Raw genomic sequence first — 23,353 nt, forward strand, 5'->3', positions numbered from 1 at the left:
GGGCTCATTTTTTGCGGGATGTCCGGTATTTTCTGTTAGTACTAATTCGAAATACATATGACTTTTTGATCACTTTTTATTGTGTTTTTTTCTGGGAGACATGATGAACCCTAGGATTGCCCTACCAACCGTACTACGGGAACTCAAAAAATTCTGTTGGGTTAGCAATTTTAAAGTTAACATCCAAAAATCTGAAATTCTTAATATAACCCTTCCGGCAAATGAGGTGTCACATCTAAAGTCTACATTTTCCCTTCATTAGCAGGAAGAATATATAAAATACTTAGGGATTTCCCTAATGTTCCATCCCAATTAGTTAGTTGATCAAAATTACAAACCTATGATTTCCTTGTTGGAAACAAATTTAGGTGCCGTCCCCTTACTCTTTCGTGGTTTGGCAGGATCAGTGTTCTGAAAATGGATTCCTTTTCTAAGCTCCTTTATCTATTCCAAACTCTTTCTCTTAAAGTGGTCTAGGCCTTAATTGTCCTATATTTGCAGACTTACCCTGAACTTTGTGTGGGGGGCACTAAACCTTGTCTGAAATATGAGGTACTCATACGACATAAGGAGATGGGGGGAGCAGGTTTAGCAAATTTCTCTCTATAGCACAAAGCAGCTATCTGTAAATGTGTATTAGACTTATTTAATAATCAGTCATCTAAATTATGGGTAGAATTAAAACAAAACTCTGTTCCCTACCATGCCCAGGGTATTTTCTAGCTCTCCCATGCATCTGCCGACAAAACTTTAATATCTCTCCTTTTATGGGTCAGCTTCTTGACATTTGGGACAGCTTTGTGACCTGTTTGGCATATTGCCATTGTAGGAAACCGTAGGCGCCCAGCCTTGTTTGGTGGATCCTCCTTACTTGGTATGCTGGAAATTCCTTTACCTCGAGTAATTTATTTGGTGTTGAGCATGGGTTTGAAACCCCTACAAGAGTTGTTGGACGGGAGAGGTTTGTTGTCCGGTACACAATTCCAATATTTACACATTTGCAATTACATATGCTCTCTTCGTCACAATTACTAGCTCCTCTATTCCAATTCGAGATGCTATATCTATCATCCATGACCTTAACAGTTGGAATCTCCCTAGTTTACTGTATTTTGTTGGCAGAAGAAACACCTGATAACACCTTAGTTTTTAAATGGTGCTGTGAGAGGGAATAGGAAAAAACCTTTACAGAGGAGTCTTGGGTCAAGTCCTTTTCCTTGACACATAAGCTTTCAATCTCATGTAAATTTCAGGAGCTCAACTATAAGCTTTTGGCTCAGTGGTATAGAACTCCAGTGCAGATGGCCAAGATGTACCCTTAGTTCTCGAACAAATGCTGGAGATGCTCCCTGGCTATTGGCACTTTTCTTCACATTTGGTGGACCTGTCCCTTAATTTTCCACCTATGGCATGTAGTGAATTCTTTATACAATACTTTGAAGCTTTGAGAAGTATCAATTTCCTTCTTTCTACAAAAGGCCCTTTTATCTATGATTCCAAGTCTGGTCTCTAAAGTTTAAAAAAGCTTACTAGATTTTTCCTTCTGGCTACGTGCCAGATTATCCTCAAACAATGGAAATCATCAACAGAGACTGATGTGGCTGGAACCTTAGATAACATAATGTATATGGAAGAACTCAGTGCTAATGACGACAAAAAGTATTCTAACTTCTATATTATCTTGGCATCTTGGTTTTCGTTATGCTCCTCTTCTTGTCTAAATGGTTGGCTCCTCAATGGTGTTGTACCCCCATAATCATGACATCATACATAATGTAACTTGAGTCATCAATAGGTCTACTTTGCTGTTGGGTACGCTAATCTAACCTGCTCTTTTCCTCTTCGTTTATCCTCTCAGTCCTCATTCTTTTTCTCTTCCTCCCTTCCTACCCTGTTTTTTTTTTACAGGTTTATGTCCTAAACCACTTGTTTTGTGATAATGGTCATTTTTTTTGCAAATGTAGAATTATAATGTGAAGGATACTACTAATGTGCTAGAGAGAGCCAATGTACTTTTGTATCAACAATGTATGTCAGCAATTAAAGATAGTCAATTTGCCACAGCACTCACAACACCTTAACTTGAAAGGAAGGATGATCTCAAATGTAAGGTGCACGCTCAACACGATCCTGGACCCTGGATCAGATGTACATCAGCCAAACGAAATAGAGAAGAGCAGCACTCCAGGGAATTAAGCTAAAGCGATGTCTTTATTGTGCCCATACAACGTTTCAACCCTAAGCACAAGGGTCCTTGTCAAGTCCTTGACAAAGACCCTTGTGCTTAGGGTTGAAACGTTGTATGGGAAGTGCTGCTCTTCTCTATTTCGTTTGGCTGATGAATAATGTATGTCAGCCATATCTTTCCAATAAAATATTTTTGAACCATTAAGTCGTTTTCTATTCCACCTCTAAAGTATCTAAGTTAGTGAATAAGGAACTTGAGCAACGCTGAACATCTCTCACTGTCTAGTCTCCTTAGTGCCACAGCAGACCTGCTGGCTAACTATTTCTAACCCCTATTCATATGGACACCTAAAGTCCTTTCAGAGGCCAGCCTCACTTATGGTTTGCTGTGCAGGAGTTGCAGCTTCTACTGACCTGATCTCATCGCCAGTGTTGTCCGGTATTAGGAGCGCTACTCTCTCTGCCTCCTTGCTGGTGCCGATTGCTCCTCTCCCAGCTCATGGCCATTGCGATCCTTTTCTCTATTCATACCTCCCCTTCCAGTTAAAAAGATAATTTTAATGTGACAAATAAGGACCGGACTTCTATGAGACACCCTTTTTTACCCCCTTTCCCAGTCTCAAATTCTTCACTTCCTACTTTCCTTTTCTTTTTCTTCCTCTCTAGCTACGAAGAAATTAAAAATATTGGAGAAATGAGAGTACTACCTAGCATGACTCCCTCTTCAGGGAGGCATACCAGATCTCCTAAACCAAACCCCTCTCTAGTCCGCCTGATAACATACTCCCTGTCCTGCTGACTGCAACTCCTGCTAGCTGTAATCAACCGCTCCCTGCAGTCATACCGATTCGGCCACTACACGTCCCAATTTGACCATTGAGTGTGGGATGCTATGAAACCATAGTATTCCTCACTCTGCACCTCGTCATACTGTGCACATCTCCAGCCCCTTTACCTTCTGTATCACCCCATTATTTGTAGTATGTAAGCTTGTTGGAGCAGGACCCGCACCCCTACTGTTTCCATCAATAGATTACTATATGTAACCGTGGTTTTGTTTCTGTTCCCCCTGCCTTGTAAGCGCTGCAGAATATGTTGGCACTATATAAATAAAGATTATTATTTCATATATACATACACACACGCACACAGTATACATATTACGTTTAACAGATATAATAAATGTAACGTAATATCACTCTATACACACACTCTCTCCATATGTATGTTCCGCACAGTTGTGGTGTGGTTGAAACTGCATCAAAAACACTTTGTGGCTTTGCTGTGATTTGATTCAGCAAAAACAAAGGCCAGATTTTAGGTTCTTTTTTGAGGCCGTTTTAAGTGCACCTCAAGAGCTCCATCTAAATACACCTTAAGGGCTCCTTTACACGAGTATATGCGCAGATACTCACACTTCAGCACAATGTGTTTGTGCTATGAGCGAGGTTGATTTGTCCGTGTGTTGGTGCAATGTCCTTGCACATGCAGGGCCTGTTCATATGCCACCAAATAAATAGACAGGAGCAGCAAACCGCGGTGCCTGTTCATATGCACGATTAACACCCGCCACCCCGATTTAATAAGCTATTTAGCCTAATGAGGTCCAGATGTGTTCCTTTCCTTGCGGTTTTGCACTGTATTTCACACATTCCCTCATGTATTGCGTGTGCAATTGCGTACCCCGTATAGAGTTTTATGGCGCCCATGGGTGCGCAAATGCTCACAAAATAGAGCATGTTCTATTTTTTGCACACATAAGAAATGTGCGCACCAAAAAAAGTAAATGTGAATAAACTCATTCATATCAATGAATTCTATTTTCTGCGTATTGTGTCCAAATATGCGCGTGTAAAGTTGGGGAATGTTCACACTGCAGAATTTTGCCATAAATTTTATATCAAATTCATTTGGAATCTGTGCCGACTCCACATCAAATTTGCATCCCATTTCCATCCTCACCATAAGGGCTTATTTAGACGACTGTATATCGGCTCGGGACTTAGCTCCGCCCTAGTCTCGCCCCTCCTATTGCAAATAGTGGCAAGGGGCGGAAGCTCAGTTCCTGCTCCTGGCTCTTCCATTCTCCCCCCCCCCCCCCCCCCCTGCAGACAAGGACACAGTATATCGGCTCGACGTGAAAACCGAGCCGATATACGGTCGTCTAAATAAGCCCTAATCTATACAGCGTGGATTTTTTTTTTCGCATGCAGATTTCAAATCTAAGTGCAGAAAAAAAAGTGATGTGTACTTTTTGACGTGGATTCCACACTGTATCCGCATAGAATCCAGGTTGGGAATTCTGCAGGTGGATTTGCCCATTGAAGAGGGCTAGAATTGCATGTAGAATCGCAGCGACACATAGCCAAGTCAGAAATCTGCAGATGAAATGTAGATTTCTGTCGCGACATTAAAAGCAGATTCTAGAAGGAGAAATCCACGTGTGAACATACACTAAATGGTTAAACGTCATACATCCCAAGAAAGAAAAAAATGATGCTTGTTAATTATCTGTATAATGAAACATAATATACAACACTTTGGTTGTCATAGCAACATAGCAAATCATACCTACAAGCTATGACACCAGTACAAAACATGTTTATTAAACAGTACATTTGTGGAAGAGCTATTATGAGAGGAATTTGAGGAATCAGCAGGGGGCAACCCTTGAAACTTGTAATTAACAACTACTCACAGCTGCATGACCAGATACAAATGACTTGAACTCTCATAGATATCTTCCAAGGCGACGATGTTCTCATGTTTGATCCTGAGAAAAATAGAAAAACAGTAAATTAGCTTATGGGTAAATCATTAACTACTCAGCCATCTGAACATGGCATCGGTTACTATGATTATTTAGTCACAAGAATACATAAGGCTTTACTCACGCGGGAGTTGCGATCTTTGGCCACCTGCATCGCGGGCGAAAATATCATGAATGAGAGGAAGCCGCGACCAAGTAGCTTCTAAATCTCGCACTCTCTCGCCTATTCACATGACCGGGTGTGGCATATATGCCACACAGCCCAGAATTCCGTCGGCTGGGCAGAGAGGGTTTAGCATCGCTCCCTTTCACTCCCCCTCCCATTGCCGGCAGCTTCTATAGGAGCTCCTGGTTTGCGGCCAAAAGATAGGGCATGATCTATGTTTGCCAGCCGCGTATAAATGCGGCTGGCTAGAACATATTTGTTATGTTTTTCGGCCGGCCAACTTTACGCGACAGAAAATCATCCATTTGAACAAATGCATTGAAATCCAATGCTTCAGTTGGCCGCGATTAGCATCGCGGCATGGGAAAAATATCAAGGCACGTCCTATTTTGGATGTGCTCTTGCATCGCCCATTGTCTTCAATGGGGCCAGTGGCAGCATCGCACCACATGCTGGTGCATTTTGACGAGTGCGATAACGGGCCATAAAACACAATGCGAAGTGATGTCTCCCACTGAAAACAATGGGAGAAAATCCACCATCCTCCACCGTAGCTGACAGCCATGGTGGAGGATCACTACTTCCCCGAAATGATGCAAGGCAGTTTGAATACAAAAATATATGTTGTCACAGCAAAATCATGTTTGAGAGTTATAAATCAGGCTGTGATTCACGGACAGATATAGGACCCGCCCGTGTGAAATTAGCCTAAGGCCTCTTTCACACAGCCGTATGCATTTTTACACTTGGTCGATCATGGCTAAAAATTGAAGAATAGTTGCAATGTAGTCCCAATCTTAATTAACGTTTTCTCATCCATTCACAAAGGGTGGCTGCGGCGTATCGGCGAAAATATATGCTGCTGCACGGAAATCCCTCAGTCGGCAAAAAGCTTTGGAATGAATGCTTAAGGCAAGACATATCTTTTAACGCACCGTTTTCGGTTGCCGATGTGCTATTTTTCCCGGTGTGATTTTTTTATGTGCCCAAAAATCTATCATCTGAATGGATACATTGAAATCCAATGCTTCGGATGGTCGCGATTTTTGGACACAGCGACAATAGCTGCGTATATATGTAGGTCGTATGAATAAGGCCTAAGGCCACTTTCAGATGGCTGGAATTTGGCTCCATTATAAGGTACATGTTTTGCAGACCTCAATATGGAACTAATGTTAATCTATATATCTATTCACATGGCCATATTTCTCAATGACTTTTTCTAAAAACGCAGCATGAACATTCTTTTCACACGACTGGAATGTGCCCGCAGAACCCTCCATAAAGCCTTGTTCACACGACCGTATATATGCCGCTATTTAGGGGTGTAAAAAAAAAAAAACATTGCCTAAAAATCGCGACCATGTAAAGCACTGTATTCCAACGTATTCATTCACATGAACGATTTTGGAGCGCATAAAAGAATCTTTACTTGTTTTTTGCCGAGATAAGGAGGAAACTCCCATTGACTTCAATGGAAGCGGAAGAAAAAAGGAGGGAGTTTACCTACGTCTAAGGCCTCCTTCCCACGAGCGTGACGGGCTCCGCCGCGTAATATTCCGCAGTGAAGCCCGTCACGGCGCCCCCCAGAGACCCCATACTTACCAGCGGAAGATAGCGTGAAGACGCTTCCCCGCCCACCGCCGTCGCGTCATGTGACACGCCCACCGCGTCACGTGACACGGCCGGCCGCGTCACGTGACGCGCCGGCCGCGTCACGTGACGCGCCGGCCGCGTCATATGACGTGCGGCGGTAGGCGGGCAAGCGTTTTTTCACGCTATCCTCCGCTGGTTGCAGCGGGAGATAGCGTGAACGGACGGCTTCCATTGACTGCAATGGAAGCTGTCAGTGCGTACACCCGCAGCAAATAGAACATGCTGCGGGTGAGGACGGGAGATTTCACGGTGCGTAATTCCGCGGTGGAATTACGCACCGTGAGCATTGTGCTATTAGGTTCAATAGAACCTAATAGCAGGGGGCAACGCAGCGGATTTTTGCCGCGGATTTACGCCGCGTAAATCCGTTCGTGGGAAGGAGGCCTAAGGGTGGATTCAGGCAATTCACGCCCAGACGATATACGGCGTCCCTCTCTGCAGGGGGAGGAAGCTGGAAGAGCCGGGGGCAGTGCACTGAGCTCCCGCCTCCTCTCCACCCCCTCTCCGCCTCTCGCCACTATTTGCAATGGGGTGGGGTGGGGCGGAGCTACACCGGAACTTAGCTCCACCCCCATCCACGAGGGGCAGAGAGGGGGTGGAGAGGAAGCCTTACGCTGGGAAAAAAAGACAGTTGGCTCTATTTAAGCATTAGCAGTCATTCTGATGATTTTTGCTGATCGAAGGATACACGGCTAAAGATCGGGACTCGATCGTAGCAATTCTTCACTCATGTGATTTTATGGAGCTTGCGGGTAGCCATAAAAATGCATAAAGCCATGTGAATAAGGCCTAAGCCACAGTAGCTTCCGTACCAAAATGCACAGCCTAACTGCAAATTTTGATACAGAATTCAAAATGGCTTAAAGCCCAATGCCCACGGACGGAAATTCCACAGCGAAATTCCCGCTGTTGCATACTGCCATAGGATTGCATGCGTGCACACAATCCTATGCAGACAGCCGCGATTTTGTTTGCATAAAATCTGCGCGGTAACAAAATCGCGGTCCGCTCTGCTCTGCACATGTGCGGCTGGGCGCCAGCTGGCACATCGCAGAGCAGAGAGAGAAGATGCCGGACAGGTAAGCGAGAGGTCACTGCTGGCGCACAGGGTCGCATTTCGCAGTCAGAATCCGACCTGGCCGTGTGCAGGAGGCCTTAAATCTGCCTACAATTCTGCATCAAAATCAGTCAGACCTTTTGTTGCAGAACTTCGTAGCTCTGCCTCTTGCACCGAGTGCTGTTGGCTAATTCCGCATGTGTGAAGGGCCCCCTTATGCACCATACAAAAGTTAAAAACATTTAAAAAGCACAAAGTCCAGCATACACCACTCAACGGTAGTACAACCATCAAAACCCGTGTAGTAGCATAAACATGTCATAAATATCAAGGTTTAACAACTGTCAGAATGATATGAAGCAAATCCATAATAGAGCACTAATGTGGATGTACAGTCAATTATGCAAGGTGGAAATAACGCTGCTTTATCACTCATCCATGATGAGTCAGGGATGTGGAAACACCCAGGTGTAATCACCGCCAAGACTCAGGGATGGTTTTAGCTTTTGTACGTTACGCTAATAAAGACTTCAACTCTTGGAATCTGTGTGTGGACCAATATTTTCTGCATAACTAGCCTTTTTGCACACTACTTTTTCCTTCTCTTTGATTACAAGGCTCTAAAATGTGGCTAGTATTGCAACTTCTTTTATGTGGTGTCAGCTTTTTCCCATTAGTGAATAAAAACTACAGCACACAACACAAAAAGAAGGAGTTATAGAGCCCGATTGATGGAAAAATAAAAAAAATGTTATGGGTTTTCAGAATAGGTTGATAGAAAGCAATTTTTAAACGTAGTAAAACTTGGAAGAACCATATAAAGGGTAGTGCCGTAGTTGTTCTGACTGACAAGATAACGTAGACATGTCACTTTTTCACCACGCTGTGACTGCTTAAAAAAATTAACCAATATGGTGCAATTTTTTTATTTTATCCATTTTAATTTTAAATGTTTTTCCATACACGAAGGCCCAATGTCCACGGACGTCCTTGAATTGCGGAATCTACGCGGGTCAACTGCGTGGACGATCCGCAGTTCAAGCCGCAAAGAGAGAAACATGGGCGTCCGCAGCTGAATTGAAGCATGCAGATCTGTTTTGCGGACCTTTTGGTCCGGAAAACAAATCGCAGCATGCTTCATTTAAGTGCAGTTCCCGCACGAACGGCATCCGTTGAGGTCAATGTAAGCCGTGTGATCCACAGCCCAGCCATGATTGAATAGAGAACGGGCTGTGGTGGCAGGAGTTTTTAAAAAAAACCTTTCACTGCGCATGTGCGGCGGCGTGCTGAACGGCGCTTCTGCACGCATTAGCTGTGAAGAAAATACAAGAACCGCAGTGTCCTCAGCTGCGGGCAGCGTCGGATTCCGCTTCGGGCTTCCAAATGCAGAATCCGATCTGTCCGTGGGCATGAGGCCTAAGTGGTGCATTAAAAGGTACTGTTAAAAAACAAAACAAAAAACTCATCTTGCAAAAACAAAAAAAGAACTAATACAGCTATGTCAACTGGAAAAAAAAGACAGGGACAAAACACGCAAAGGAAAATTTGAAAAATCTCTGCTCTTGAAAGGGCTAAAAAAGAAAGAAAGAAGGAGACCACTAGCAAGCTCAGCAACACCAAAGGACCTGGAAAAGAACCGAAGGTAACCTAAGGATGCCTTCATACTGGGGAGAAAATCAGACGATTTTCTAGTGCTGCGAGAGTGAGTGAAAACGCTGATTATGAAACCTATGAATTTCAATGGTTTCATTCTCATTTGTGTTGTTTTCACTCCTGCTATGCTACATGAAAACATAATCGCAGCATGTTTTCTTTTTCCGATATCGACCATTGAAAACAGTGGGAGAACATTGCAATCACCTGCCATGGCTGTGACAGTTGCAGCAGGGGATTTCTTCAGTCAAATCCAGGGTTTCTACCTTGTTCTCAGTGGGGCCAGCGGCAGCAGCGCCAGCCCCATTGAAAACAAAGAGAGCATCGCAATCTCCTGCCGCTACTGTGACAGAAGCAGGGAATTCCTTCTTCCTTGTGGGGAGTCCTCTCATCACTGAACACCCAACTGTTGCAGTCACAGCGTTCAGTGATGAGGAGACTCCCTGTGGGGATGAAGGAATCCCCTACCGCTGCTATCACAGCAGCGGCAGAGGATCGTGCTGCTGCCGCCCCATTGAAAGCAATATAGAAAAGCTGAAATAAAGGGGCTCGGCGCTCCAACAGGAGAAACCCAGTGGAATCCTGGACTTAGCAGTAATCTTTTCTTTTAATTCCATAACAAAACATTAAAATTCTGTACAACGTGTTTCATCGCGATCATGATAAAACGCGTTGTACAGAATTTTATGTTTTGTTATGGAATTAAAAGAAAAGATTACTGCTAAGTCCAGGATTCCACTGGGTTTCTCCTGTTGAAGCGCCAAGACCCTTTTTTTCAGCTTTTCTATATTACCTCTATACGGAAGCCCTTGGAAGGTGGTATGATTGGTCAGGCAGCCCCCCTGCTTCACCCTACTAGGAGGAAAAAGGGAAGGACGTGTGGATCCATTCATATGTGAGTCAATTGATATGCAAACCAGGACGTGGAGGGGTTAGTGGGGGACCTGGGACCCAGGCCACCCCACTGACACCAGGGAAGTCCTGTCCGTTTTTTACTGCGCATTTCCCTATTGCAAAGATTGAAACGCTGTCCCTTATATTTATATTTTCTTGTTCCATTGAAAGCAATGGGATTAAAGGGATTCCCAGCAGTGATGCTAGGCTGTTTTCACAGAAAAACGGGTCACATCCAGGGGTTTCCCATGGATTGCGAAGGCGATATCGGGCCATGAATCACGGCCCAATATCACTCTCGCCAGTGTGCAGGAGTCCTAAGCTTAATTTCACACAGGCGAGTGTGTTATTGGGTCATGAAATATGGCCTGATATCGCACTCGCCAAATGGCACCAACAAGCTGACCCCATTGAAAACAATGGGCGATGCAATGTGAGGGCATACCCAAAGATAGGACATGCCGCAATCTCTTTCCCACATTGCATTGTGGTGCGGGGGGAAAAAAAAAAATTGCTCAGGTGTATGTTTTATATTCGTTTGAGATTTCTGCATCTCATAATGCACAAATCTCACGCAAGAATACACCTCGCTTCCGGCCACCACCCTGACTTCCTATCATCACTCCACTGCACCAACAGTGTCCTACTCAGGCGACACCACCATTGAGCCCCGCTGCCAGCCACCAACCGACGTCCTCTCACCACTTCCAACGACCTCTCCGATTCCTCCCCTCTCCTTCTTCTTCTCTCAACGGTCACTCTCACTGCCTCCAGTATCTCTTCTCTTTCTCTGTCAGCTGTTCCTCTCACTGCCTCCGGCTCTTCTCTTATTCTCCTCCTTCTCTGTCAGCTCTCTGCCTCTCTCCTCCCGGCGGCCGATATACGCTCGTGAGAATACGCCCCTAAATACAGTGGCCCAGCTCTAGTATACCTCTAAATAATAAAGTTACCATATAATGTACTGAAATTCTGGCTCTAAACAGTGTTCGTGATTATAGTGGTTACCTCCAGTGATCACATGTGACATCATCTCTGTTTTTAATCTTTCATTTTTAGTTTTCTTCTTTCTGGACTCAGACTGCCATTGGGACTTCTAACTACAACTTGCCTCTGCACATTCTTCCCATCCTACTGTTGCAACTGCTAATCAACTTTTCAGTGCCCCCCCCCCCCCTAGTAATAATGTGCCTGCTGTGGCCCCACTTGGTAATAAGACCCTGTTTGCAGCCCCACGTAGTAATACGAATCCCTGTGCGACTCCACTTAATTAGAGGCCCTTTATGTGTACCCACTCAGTAATAAGCCCCATATGTGGCTGCATGTAGTATTAGGGCCACCTCTTAGTGATAGCAGCCCCTCTATGGCTTCAAATAGTAATAGTGAGCCCCTCTGTGACTGGTGATAGAAAATACTGACATTAATAAACATGTCCCCCTTCCGGGGCCCAGCCTTTCCCTGATGATTGTTCACTCGATCATTTCTATGAACTGGTTTACATTATTGTCAGTGACACGGCCCCTGTCTACACTAAGGGATATGTGGCTGAGAAGTGGTCATTTTAACGTCAACATAAAAATATCATGAATAACAAACAAGCACTATTTCGTTTCTCATTGAATTGCTAGACATATTAATAAAGGACAATGATCGGAAACAAACGTTCGGCTGCTCATCGCTTCCTGTTAAAGGGCCTTAACCCTGTACTTACGGCCAATATGCCTTGCTGACCTCACTCATGGGCTTTGAAAACTTGCACATATTTTTTTGCGAGCCTGGCTGTTTAACCCTTTACATACCACAATCAGTAGAAACTGCAGCATGTAAGCAGATGATAAAAGGAGGGGGGAGGGCCTTTTGTCACCCACTGGCACCCTGTAATGTGATCGCAATGTATCAATGCATTCCCATGGCAGCCAGAAGTCTGACATATAACTCAGCCTATTAGACCCTGCCTTCAGCAAAGGCTTATATGCGGTTGTCACAGGCTTAAAGGGGTTGTCCCGCGAAACAAAGTTGGGGTATACACTTCTGTATGGCCATATTAATGCACTTTGTAATGTACATTGTGCATTAATTATGAGCCATACAGAAGTTATTCACTTACCTGCTCCGTTACTAGCGTCCTCGTCTCCATGGTGCCGTCTAATTTTCAGCGTCTAATCGCCCGATTAGACGCGCTTGCGCAGTCCGGTCTTCTCCGTGTTGAATGGGGCTGCTCGTGCTGGTCCTCGTAGCTCCGCCCCGTCACATGTGCCGATTCCAGCCAATCAGGAGGCTGGAATCGGCAATGGACCGCACAGAAGACCTGCAGTCCACCGAGGGTGAAGATCCCGGCGGCCATCTTCGCAAGGTAAGTAAGAAGTCACCGGAGCGCGGGGATTCGGGTAAGTACTATCCGTTTTTTTTTTTCAACACATGCATCGGGTTTGTCTCGCGCCGAACGGGGGGGCTATTGAAAAAAAAACAAAAACGTTTCGGCGCGGGACAACCCCTTTAGTAGAATGCTCTACATAAGTAATGCAGTGTACTATCCTTTGAACAAACGATCACATCTTCAAGTCCCTTTTTGGGACTAAAAATAATATAAGAAAAGTTCAACAAAGTTTAATTCAGAGAAAAAAAATTCAGTTGAAAAAATACCCATTTTTTTCCCAAAAAGCAACTCGTAATAGGTACAACCAGATTGCGAATGACCTAAACAATGAAAATATTTGGTTATTTAACACGCATTGTGAACACTGTAAAAATAATTTTAAAAAGTAATGCTAGAGTTGCCATTTTTTTGTTCACCTCCTCATATGTACCTCAAAATGGTGCCAATAAAAGTTCCAACTTTTCCTGCAATAAACAAGCCCTCACACAGGTCTATTGTGGGAAAGCTAAAAATGATATGAGTCTTAGAATGCAGTGATACAGAGTCAATTGTTTTTATTCTGCAAAATTAGTAGAAAATAAAAAAAAATCTATATAAACTTGCTATTGTAGTAACCACGCTGATCCAGAAAAGAATATGATCATGTGATTTTTACAGAATAGTGAATGTCGTAAAAACAACACCCAAAAACAATGGCAGAATTTCTGGATATTTTTTCCATCTCCCCTCCAAAAAAAGTTATACAATACATTATATGTATCCTAGAATAGTGACATTAAAAGATACAACTTCTCCACCTCCCCATAAGAAAGCAAGCCTTCAGCTTGTCATGGGACTATCTATTTGCTGTCTTAGATAGGATGGGTGTGGGAGGTCCATATGTGGCGGCCCTGATATCCCTGTACTCCCTGTCTGCGAGATTGAAGCTCCCTAGCTCAGAGAACCACTCGATCCTGATTCACAGAGGGACAAGAAAGGGATGCTCATTGTCCCCGACCTTATTTGCACTCGCGATGGAGCCTTTGGCCTGCCTAATTAGACAAAATTAAAATATATTGGGGCTTAGTTGTGGGGATAAAGAATTTAAGTTGAGTCTATTTGCAGATGATATTTGGTTTCTCTTACTAGACCCCTAACCTCCTAACCCAACCTGATTAGAAACCTTGACTCCTTTGCGGAGGTGTCGGGTTTAACGGTCAATACAGACAGAGACTCTTTATATTAATGTCCCTAGCCCGATGAAAAAGCTGATAGACCTCAACTTTAGGTTTCACGCTCCCCCTCCACTATCTTAATTAAGGCCCATTTAGACACAACAATAATCGCTCAAAAGATGTCGCTCAAGCGACTTTTGAGCGACAATTGTTGTGTTATTTGCAGCCCAAGATGATCGCTCAAGATGAGCAATCACCTAGCGCTGCCAGTGGAGGATGCAGAAGGGTGTCTCCGCTTGTCTTCTGCATGCAGCTGTTCCCCACTCCGAGCGCCCGGCTGTTATACAACAGAGTGCTCGGAGCGGAGGATGCAAAAGACAAGTGGGGTGTCATCGCTTGTCTTCTGCATCCAGATGTTTTCTGCAAGGAGCGCCCGACTGTTATACAGCCGAGCGCTCCGTGCCAGGTATGGAGAATAGAGCTGGGCCGCTCTGTTCTTCATACCCAGTTGTTGTCGGGGAGTGGGATACAGCTGAAACAATAGTATCAGCTATATCCCATTGTGAATCCCTGACCAGGCTCAACGTTGTCTTTCAGCACGCTGAAAGACAACGATGAGCGACGGCTTAACGAAAACTGCATGATGTAAGTGAAGTTACACACGATTATCGCTCAAAAGATGGCTTTTGAGCGAAATTTGAGCGATAATCGTTGTGTCTAAATGGGCCTTTACGTAGGCATAAAACTTACTCCTGCTCTGGCCTCATTGTATAGGTGGAACTATACGATTAACCCTTTCCAATCCACTGTCTGACATCTTAAGACATTGTGATTTAAGGCTGTACAGCTCCGATTTTGGAAGACGTCTGTCAGGGTTCTCTTACTGTATATTGCCAGCCTCTCTGCTGTCGGAGCCTATTCAACGTGTCACCTCATGCAGTACTGGCTTTACCCAACAGGTAGTGCCATTGTATAATGACAGTAAGAGATTAAGCCCCCTGGAAAACCAGGATACAAATTGGATTGGAAAGGGTCAAGGCAGACTTGAGAAGATGGGAGCCCTATCCTGGATTGGACGCATAAATGCTATTAAAATGACGGTACGTCTACTTTATCTTTTCCCGATGCCTCCCCGTTAACATCCCTATGGCTGAATTCACAGAGATTCTACAGGCGGTTTTTCGATTTATTTGGGGGAGGGAAGAGATCAAGAATCCGTCAAAACATTATGTACTACCACAGACGGGTAGGCGGATTGTCTGTCCTGAACTTTCAAAAGTAGATTTTGGTGGCCTAATTATCCAAGATCCCCCCAATATTTGCTGGGACTGGAGCCCCACTTTAGGCGGAACTGGAGTCCTCCATGATAGCCCCAGTAGTCCTACATACAGTTTTCTGGAACAGGGGCTTCATGGTTTCAGCACTGCTACTATTGTCCCCCCACTGACAACCTATCTTTTTGACATTTAGAGAAAGATTAGGTTCAAATATCCCTTGATGACAGATCTCCTGCCCCTTTTACCTATTATCCCTATCCAAGGCTTCCCTCAGAATACCCAGCAGAAGACCTTCCGCTGGTGGAGGAGCAGGGGTATAGTACATGTAAACCACTTTCTTCAATTCCAAAAACTGCTTAGTATCCCTCAGATTATCGAGAAATATGATGTCACTGACAACCGATGGTTCACCCTTAAGTAGATTTACAGTTTTGCCAGAACACTGCTGCCTATGTCGACTTCTATATCCAATAATTCTACATTTGACAGGATGTGTCTTTGGTCCCCCCTCCTACCGGGGATTACCTCCTATCTTTATGCAACCATGAATCAATCCCCTCTTCATGGAAAGCTTCCATACATGATTAGGTGGAAACGAGACCTCGATATCGCTCTGTCTTTACCACATTGCAACAATTGTTTCACATTTACAGGTGACATTGGCAGAGACCTTAATTAAAGTTCTCCACAGGTCCTACATGGTTCCCAAAATTATTAGCAAATTTATTCAAAACCGTACATCGTCCTGCTTTCAGGAATGTGCTGAATTGGGCTCTGCTGTGCACACCTGGTGGACCTGCCCGAAGGTGACATCACGTCGCTGGCCTTGTTTCCTCAGTGATTGGCAAGCCCTTTGACCGGGCCCCAGCGATGTTGCTTGCTAGCGGATAAACAGCTAGACTTCCACAATCAGCAGCATAAATTGGCTCAAAATATAAGTATGGCCACCAGAGTCATTATAGCATCACAATGGTTATTGCCTGTATTGCAGATTGGTGTGATCAAAGCTAGAATCTCATAAATGATGGTATACGAGAAGCTTTCAGCTATCAGGGAAGATAGGATGGAGTTGTTCTCGAAAATGTGGCAGCCATGGTCTGACTATTTGGGAGCTCTGGGTCTTACAGAGGCCCTCCAGCGATGAGATGGTGGGGACAGTGGTTTGGGGAGGGAAGGAAGATCTACAGAAGTCCCACGGAAGATAAGAAGAGCAGCAGAACCAAACTGAAGAAATATGCGATACAATATATGTGAAAGTCATTACCTTGATTTTTCATTAATTCTTATGTTTTGTTTCATACATTTTTTCATTTTGGATTTCCCCTGCGAGGGGCATATCTGTGGATAATATACTGCTATATTTTGACGAAAATTAATAAAATTCTTTGAAACTAAAAACTCAAGCCTTCATCCGACAATTTGAATGAGTTATGGCTCTTGCAATGTGACATTAAAATTTGCTTGGTCTTTAAGGCAAAAAATAGGCTGGTCACCAATGAGTTAAACTAATATTAGTTTAGCAACCACTATATCTAGACCATATTTCTTAAATGTTATAGCCTGACATAAATCCTTGCTACAAATTTAGTTCTGTAATAAATCTCTGAAAGGCTGTCATAAAATTTGTATTCCCAGATTATCCGTCTTTTTGAAATAGCTTCTTAATAAAACAACTTTTATGTGGTTTTGTTATTTCCTGGGCTACAAAAACGCTCAGGCACAGGTAAATGAGTCTTTGTCTTTTTGGCTGTATGATAGTGAGACTTCATCCTTGTTTTATGTTTCTGTCCTCATTCTTCAACATGAAAACCCTCAGTAGGACATTTAGCCATAGCAACATGTTCACAACATTGGACGCAGAACATGTGAATGTCCCAGGAATCTTATAGTCCTGGTGTGTGGGGGATCCGTATCTGGTCTGTGGACATTATATGTGAGCAGAATTTGCTGCTCCTAAGGGCTCATTCACACAGACATATTCAGTTTTCATGGACCAAAACTGTGCGTATTCTGTGTATTTATCTTTGCGCAAGTGTTCATTGCTTTTTCCAAGCATTGTATCATCCGTATTCACTGCGTATTTATGCGTTTCATTGTCATTAACGTGCCATTTCAGTCTGTAATATGGTCCAAAATAGGACTTGATGCAATTTTTTTCATGCACGTCAAAAGCGCATGTCTGAATGCCCCAATGAAAATTACATGCGTATTACAGTATACGCCTGTAATACAGAGAATGAATATGCCCATGTGAATGAGCCCTTATATTGCAGAATGGGTTTCGTTTTGAGCATCAGAAGGCAACGAACTGCTGATCATGAGGTTTCTCAAATTTGGAGGTTGCCGGTAACATAACAGGGAAGGGTGTTGGAATACAATTTTCAAATGGTCCTCTTTAGGGTGAATGCACACGGGTGGAAATTCCGCGGTGAGATTTCCCACAGAATTTCCGCCTGTGCACACTGCCAAAGGACTGCATTGGTTTATGCCATCCTATGCAGCCAGCAGCGATTTGATCGCATAAAAACTCATGCGGTAAACAAATCGTGGCATATCCTATTTCTGTGCAAGCCTCGAAGAGGCAGGCACAGAAACGTCACCGCTGATGCGCCAGCTCTGCACGGGTCGCATCCTGCTGCGAGAATTCTCACAGCGGGATCCGATCCAGCTGTCTGCATCCTCCCTAATACATATACATCTATAAAAACAAAAATAATAGGTACATTTTGCATATAAAGAGGAGCTACAGGACCTCCAAGTGCTACACCCACATATTGAACAGTGAATCATAGAATGGTAGAGTTAAAAGGGACCTCCAGGGTCATCGGATCCAACCCCCTGCTCAATGCAGGATTTAGGAAATCATTCTAGACAGGTGTCTGTCCAGCTTCTAGTCTTCCCTTTTGCAAATAAGAATTGGGCTGATTCCTCTGCACTGTGACAGCCCTTCAGATATTTGTAAACAGCTCTTAAATCTCTTATCAGCCTTCTTTTTTGCAAACTAAAAATGCAGCTGAATGTGCTCCAGTTTGTCGATATATTTTTTAAAATTAGGGTGCCTAGAACTGGACACAGTATTCCAGATGAGGTCTGCCCAAGGTAGAGTAGAGATGAATAATTACCTCATGTGACCTAGACTATGCTTCTCTTAATACATCCCAGAATTCTGTTTGTCTTTTTTGCTGCTGCATCACACTGTTGACTCATGTTCAGTCTACAATCTATTAGTACATCCAAGTCTTTTTTACATGTGCTGCTGCTAAGATCAATTCCCATTCTGTATGTGTTTTTTAAATTTTTCTTTCCCAGATGTAGGACTTTACATTTCTCCCTGTTAAATACCATTCAATTAGTCATTGCCCACTCTTCAAGTTTTCTAGATCTTTGTGAATCCTCTCTCTCTTCTTTAGTGTTAAGGCCCATTTACACCAGCCGATGATCGCTAAAAGATCACTCAAACAACAGTTTGAGTGACAGTTTTGAGCAATCATTTTGCATAAACTATTAAGTAGCTACTCAGCTATTTAAGTACCAATTAAGTGTGCAAATGAAGCCTTCACTGAACACAGTTAATAGCCAGAGGCTATTATCTGCGCTCAGATCCTTTGTTCTCCATGGGGAAATGATGCTATCAGCACTCCCCATGGAGAGCTGCTGATAAGAGTGAATGACGATTTTTAGGTTGGACTGAATTTAACGATCAGCTAGTAGTTTTTTTAAAATATGGATGGTATGAGATACTTTGTCAAATGCTTTAAGAAACTCAAGATATACTATATCTACAGCATTTCCCTGATCAACCCAATCCATGATTCTGTCATAAAAGGAAATAAGATTTGTCTGGCACGACTTGTTTATTAAAAACCCATGCTGGCTCTGGTTAATTACTGCATTCTCGGCCAAGTACTTTTATACATTCTATTTAATAATTTCCTGGTATAGAAGTCAGGCTCACAGGCCTGTAGTTTCCTGGATGCACCTTAATCCCTTTTTTAAAACAGGAACAACATTTGCCCTTCTCCAATCTTCTGGGACTTCTCCAGGAATTTTCAGGGATTATGGTGAGTGGTTCAGAAATTACCTCTGCTGCTTCCTTCAGTATACTAGGATGGAATTAATCTGGTCCTGGAGACTTAAATTAATTTATAATAGCTAAGTGTTCCCTCGCATCTCTGTTTATAGATAATCTGCATTCCTTTTTTCCCCCAATAGCACATGGTAATTTTCACCAAAGATACTACAGTAAATATCCTACAGTATGTTTGACTTTACTTTTGCTATTAACATACAACAAAAATCCTTTTTTATTACTTTTGACCTCTCCTGCAAGCCTCAATTCATTATTAAAGGGGTTGTCCCGCGCCGAAACGGGTGCAGGGGTTAAAAATAAAAACCGCACAGTGCTTACCTGAATCCCCGCGCTCCGGTGACTTCTTACTTACCGGTTGAAGATGGCCGCCGGTATCTTCTCCCTCCGTGGACCGCAGCTCTTCTGTGCGGTCCATTGCCGATTCCAGCCTCCTGATTGGCTGGAATCGGCACGTGACGGGGCGGAGCTACACGGAGCCCCATTGAGAACAGAAGAAGACTCGGACTGCGCAAGCGCGGCTAATTTGGCCATTAGACGGCGAAAATTAGTCGGCTCCATGGAGACGAGGACGCTAGCAACGGAGCAGGTAAGTGAAAAACTTCTTATAACTTCTGCATGGCTCATATTTAATGCACAATGTACATTACAAAGTGCATTAATATGGCCATACAGAAGTGTATAGACCCACTTGCTGCCGCGGGACAACCCCTTTAACTTCAGTTATTCTGACACTTGCGCTACAGTAGATTGCATTATATTCTTTAGGTAAACATTTTTTCTTTCTTTTTAGCACGCTCATCGTTCAGTGTAAAAAGCAGCAGTTCAATACTGAATGGCCTCTATGTTATGTCAATCGAGAGGGATGGGGGAGCGTGAGGAGAAAAATCTCCTGCAGCCTTCCCGCTGAGAGCTAACGATACTAGTAGAGATAAGCGAGCACCCAAATGCTCGGGTCCACATTATTCGAGTCAAGCTTTTCGTAAAATTCGAGAGCTCTACTCGAGTAACAATCCCCATTGACCACAATGGGAGACTCGAGCATTTTTGTATGTGGGACGCCGGGTGCCGAGCTTTTTTTTTTTCTAGGTCCGTCCGTCTGTCTCTCTCTCTTTCCTGACAAAAAATTTGTCAATGACGCGCGCTGTGTCGCGTCGGGGAGGGCCCAAAACAGGCATATCACAGCAGGGAGGAGCCAAAAACTAGGGCGGGGTCGAACACGGCTTGATGCTCGTTCAAGTAACGAGCACCAAGTACGCTAATACTCAAACGAGCATCAAGCTCGGCAGAGTATGTTCGCTCAACTCTAGATACTAGCTCCCGCGAAGTTGCATGGGAGCTAGCATGTACAGGGACGAGTGTCGGGCATCGTTTGCCCGACATTCATCCTGTCTAAATGGGCCTTTAAAGTTTGTGTTCATCCATCCTAGTTGTTTTAAATACTACCTTTATTCTTTTAGGGATTGTTAACAATTGTGCTTTCAGAATCTCATTTTGCAAATTTTCACAACCTTCTTGGACATTCTGGGCACATATAGGCAAGGTTTCACCAAAAGCCCGGTTCACGCTGGGCTTCTTTTCCACAGATTTTGCACTGATGTTGGAGTCAGAATTTTACCTATTCTTTAGGTAAACATTTTTTCTTTCTTTTTAGCACGCTCATCGTTCAGTGTAAAAAGCAGCAGTTCAATACTGAATGGCCTCTATGTTATGTCAATCGAGAGGGATGGGGGAGCGTGAGGAGAAAAATCTCCTGCAGCCTTCCCGCTGAGAGCTAACGATACTAATAGAGATAAGCGAGCACCCAAATGCTCGGGTCCACATTATTCGAGTCAAGCTTTTCGTAAAATTCGAGAGCTCTACTCGAGTAACAATCCCCATTGACCACAATGAGAGACTCGAACATTTTTGTATGTGGGACGCCGGGTGCCGAGCTTTTTTTTTTCTAGGTCCGTCCGTCTGTCTCTCTCTCTTTCCTGCCAAAAAATTTGTCAATGACGCGCGCTGTGTCGCGTCGGGGAGGGCCCAAAACAGGCATATCACAGCAGGGAGGAGCCAAAAACTAGGGCGGGGTCGAACACGGCTTGATGCTCGTTCAAGTAACGAGCACCATCAAGTACGCTAATACTCAAACGAGCATCAAGCTCGGCAGAGTATGTTCACTCAACTCTAGATACTAGCTCCCGCGAAGTTGCATGGGAGCTAGCATGTACAGGGACGAGTGTCGGGCATCGTTTGCCCGACATTCATCCTGTCTAAATGGGCATTTAAAGTTTGTGTTCATCCATCCTAGTTGTTTTAAATACTACCTTTATTCTTTTAGGGATTGTTAACAATTGTGCTTTCAGAATCTCATTTTACAAATTTTCACAACCTTCTTGGACATTCTGGGCACATATAGGCAAGGTTTCACCAAAAGCCCGGTTCACGCTGGGCTTCTTTTCCACAGATTTTGCACTGATGTTGGAGTCAGAATTTGCATCCTTTCAGCATCCCATTGTGTTTAGTGGGAATCCATGCAGTAGTTCAGTGCAGAATTGAGATGTTAATTCTGGAAGCGGAATCTGTGTTGGGAAATCCACATGTGGATTATCCTCAAGGGGGCTAAACAAAGTCCAGATCTGTGGCATCCTCAAATACATATCCGTGGCAGACTATGGGATAAATCTGATGTTTATTTTTAATCATGTGAATGAGGTCTAACATTTTCCCTGTCTTTTCATTTGCTTGAACTTGTAGTTGTAAGAAGCCAGAGTTTGTAGTAGTCAAGGTGTCCAGCATCTATCTGCGAGTGGTGCCAACCATTTTAGGACCTGAAGATGGCAATCACCAAAAGCAAATAACCCCAAGGTTATATATAGATACATATATATATATATATATATATATATCTCGACACACACACACACACACACACATATATACATACATAGAATTTTTTTTTACATTTAAACTTATATACTTTCTGGAATTCCTTCACTTTGCTAATGTGTGTAAGAAAATTGAATTTACTTTCATTTTCCATGAATTTGTCTGAGTGTTAAAATAATTTTGCACAGTGAGTAGATGAGGACAGTCCTAGCGAGCAAGACACAAATAAGATAAATGGATCACAAAACACTGTATAAAATATGCTAATACATACTAGTTACAGCACTGAAATATAATAAAGTTTGTTTACTATATTTTAAACCTAACTGGCAGGCATATACAAATCCAAATAAGTTTTCAATCACTACATCTTGGTTATGAGAAAAATATCAGCCCATTTCTGCATAAAGCTGTCAGGATGAGATATATGCAGTGCTTTTCACAAGAGCAGAAAGGGTAATCGTGTTTTGGGTTAGAGTCAATATAAGAGAAAAAGATCTACCATAAAACAGATATAAGCTGTATTTTGCATCTGAAGGGAAGAGACAGCAGTCACTATTTATAAGCACAACTGTGATTTATAAGATTGCAGCACCACCGGCAGGCCTATATATATATTATATATATATATATATATATATATACACACACACATACACACACACATACACACACACAGTCATGAGAAAAATTAAGTACACAGTCTTTGAATTCTAAGGCTATACATATTAGGATATGATAAAACAACAACTGGTCTTTAAAAGGTTTTACAATTAGGTGCATACAATCTCAGATAAACACCACATGACAAATTACACTGTATCATTTCTTTTAACAAAAACTAGTACAAAATGCAGAAGCAGTGTGTGAAAAATAATGTATCCCCTTACTGCTTCCATATAAATTCTGCTAATAAAATGTCCTGATTAATTGATCATCAGCAAGTGCAAGACCCCCCTAAGTTTTGGCAGTTTGCTGGTCTGGTGCATTCAGGTAAGTGTTAACACAAGGCCTTCTCTGAAAAAGACATTGTCTAGATGGGAGTTTGTGTTGTTCTAAAACCTCTATATCATGTTCAGTATTTATAGTGACTGTCAAGATGTGTGAACTGTCCATTTCTCAAGGCACTAATGCAATCCCATACCATCAGAGATGCTGGCATTTAAATCATGTGCTGATAGCAAGCTGGATGGGCCCCCCTCCTCTT

The 23,353-nt window shown here is 43.2% G+C and overlaps 1 protein-coding gene and 1 long non-coding RNA gene across 2 annotated transcripts in view; one reads left to right on the forward strand and one right to left on the reverse strand.

Annotated features, from left to right (window-relative positions):
- The window catches only part of LOC136612021 (uncharacterized), a 516,282-nt gene that overhangs the window by 175,512 nt on the left and 317,417 nt on the right, over positions 1-23,353 (forward strand). The window lies entirely within an intron of this gene.
- Positions 1-23,353, reverse strand: part of CAMK1D (calcium/calmodulin dependent protein kinase ID) — a 254,369-nt gene that overhangs the window by 72,723 nt on the left and 158,293 nt on the right. The window contains exon 3 of the mRNA XM_066592044.1: positions 4,886-4,960. Coding sequence (XP_066448141.1) covers positions 4,886-4,960 — 75 coding nt within the window. The remainder of the gene's footprint in view (positions 1-4,885; positions 4,961-23,353) is intronic.

The sequence above is a fragment of the Eleutherodactylus coqui genome, chromosome 2 (genome assembly GCF_035609145.1).
Source record: "Eleutherodactylus coqui strain aEleCoq1 chromosome 2, aEleCoq1.hap1, whole genome shotgun sequence".
Classification (NCBI taxonomy): domain Eukaryota; kingdom Metazoa; phylum Chordata; class Amphibia; order Anura; family Eleutherodactylidae; genus Eleutherodactylus; species Eleutherodactylus coqui.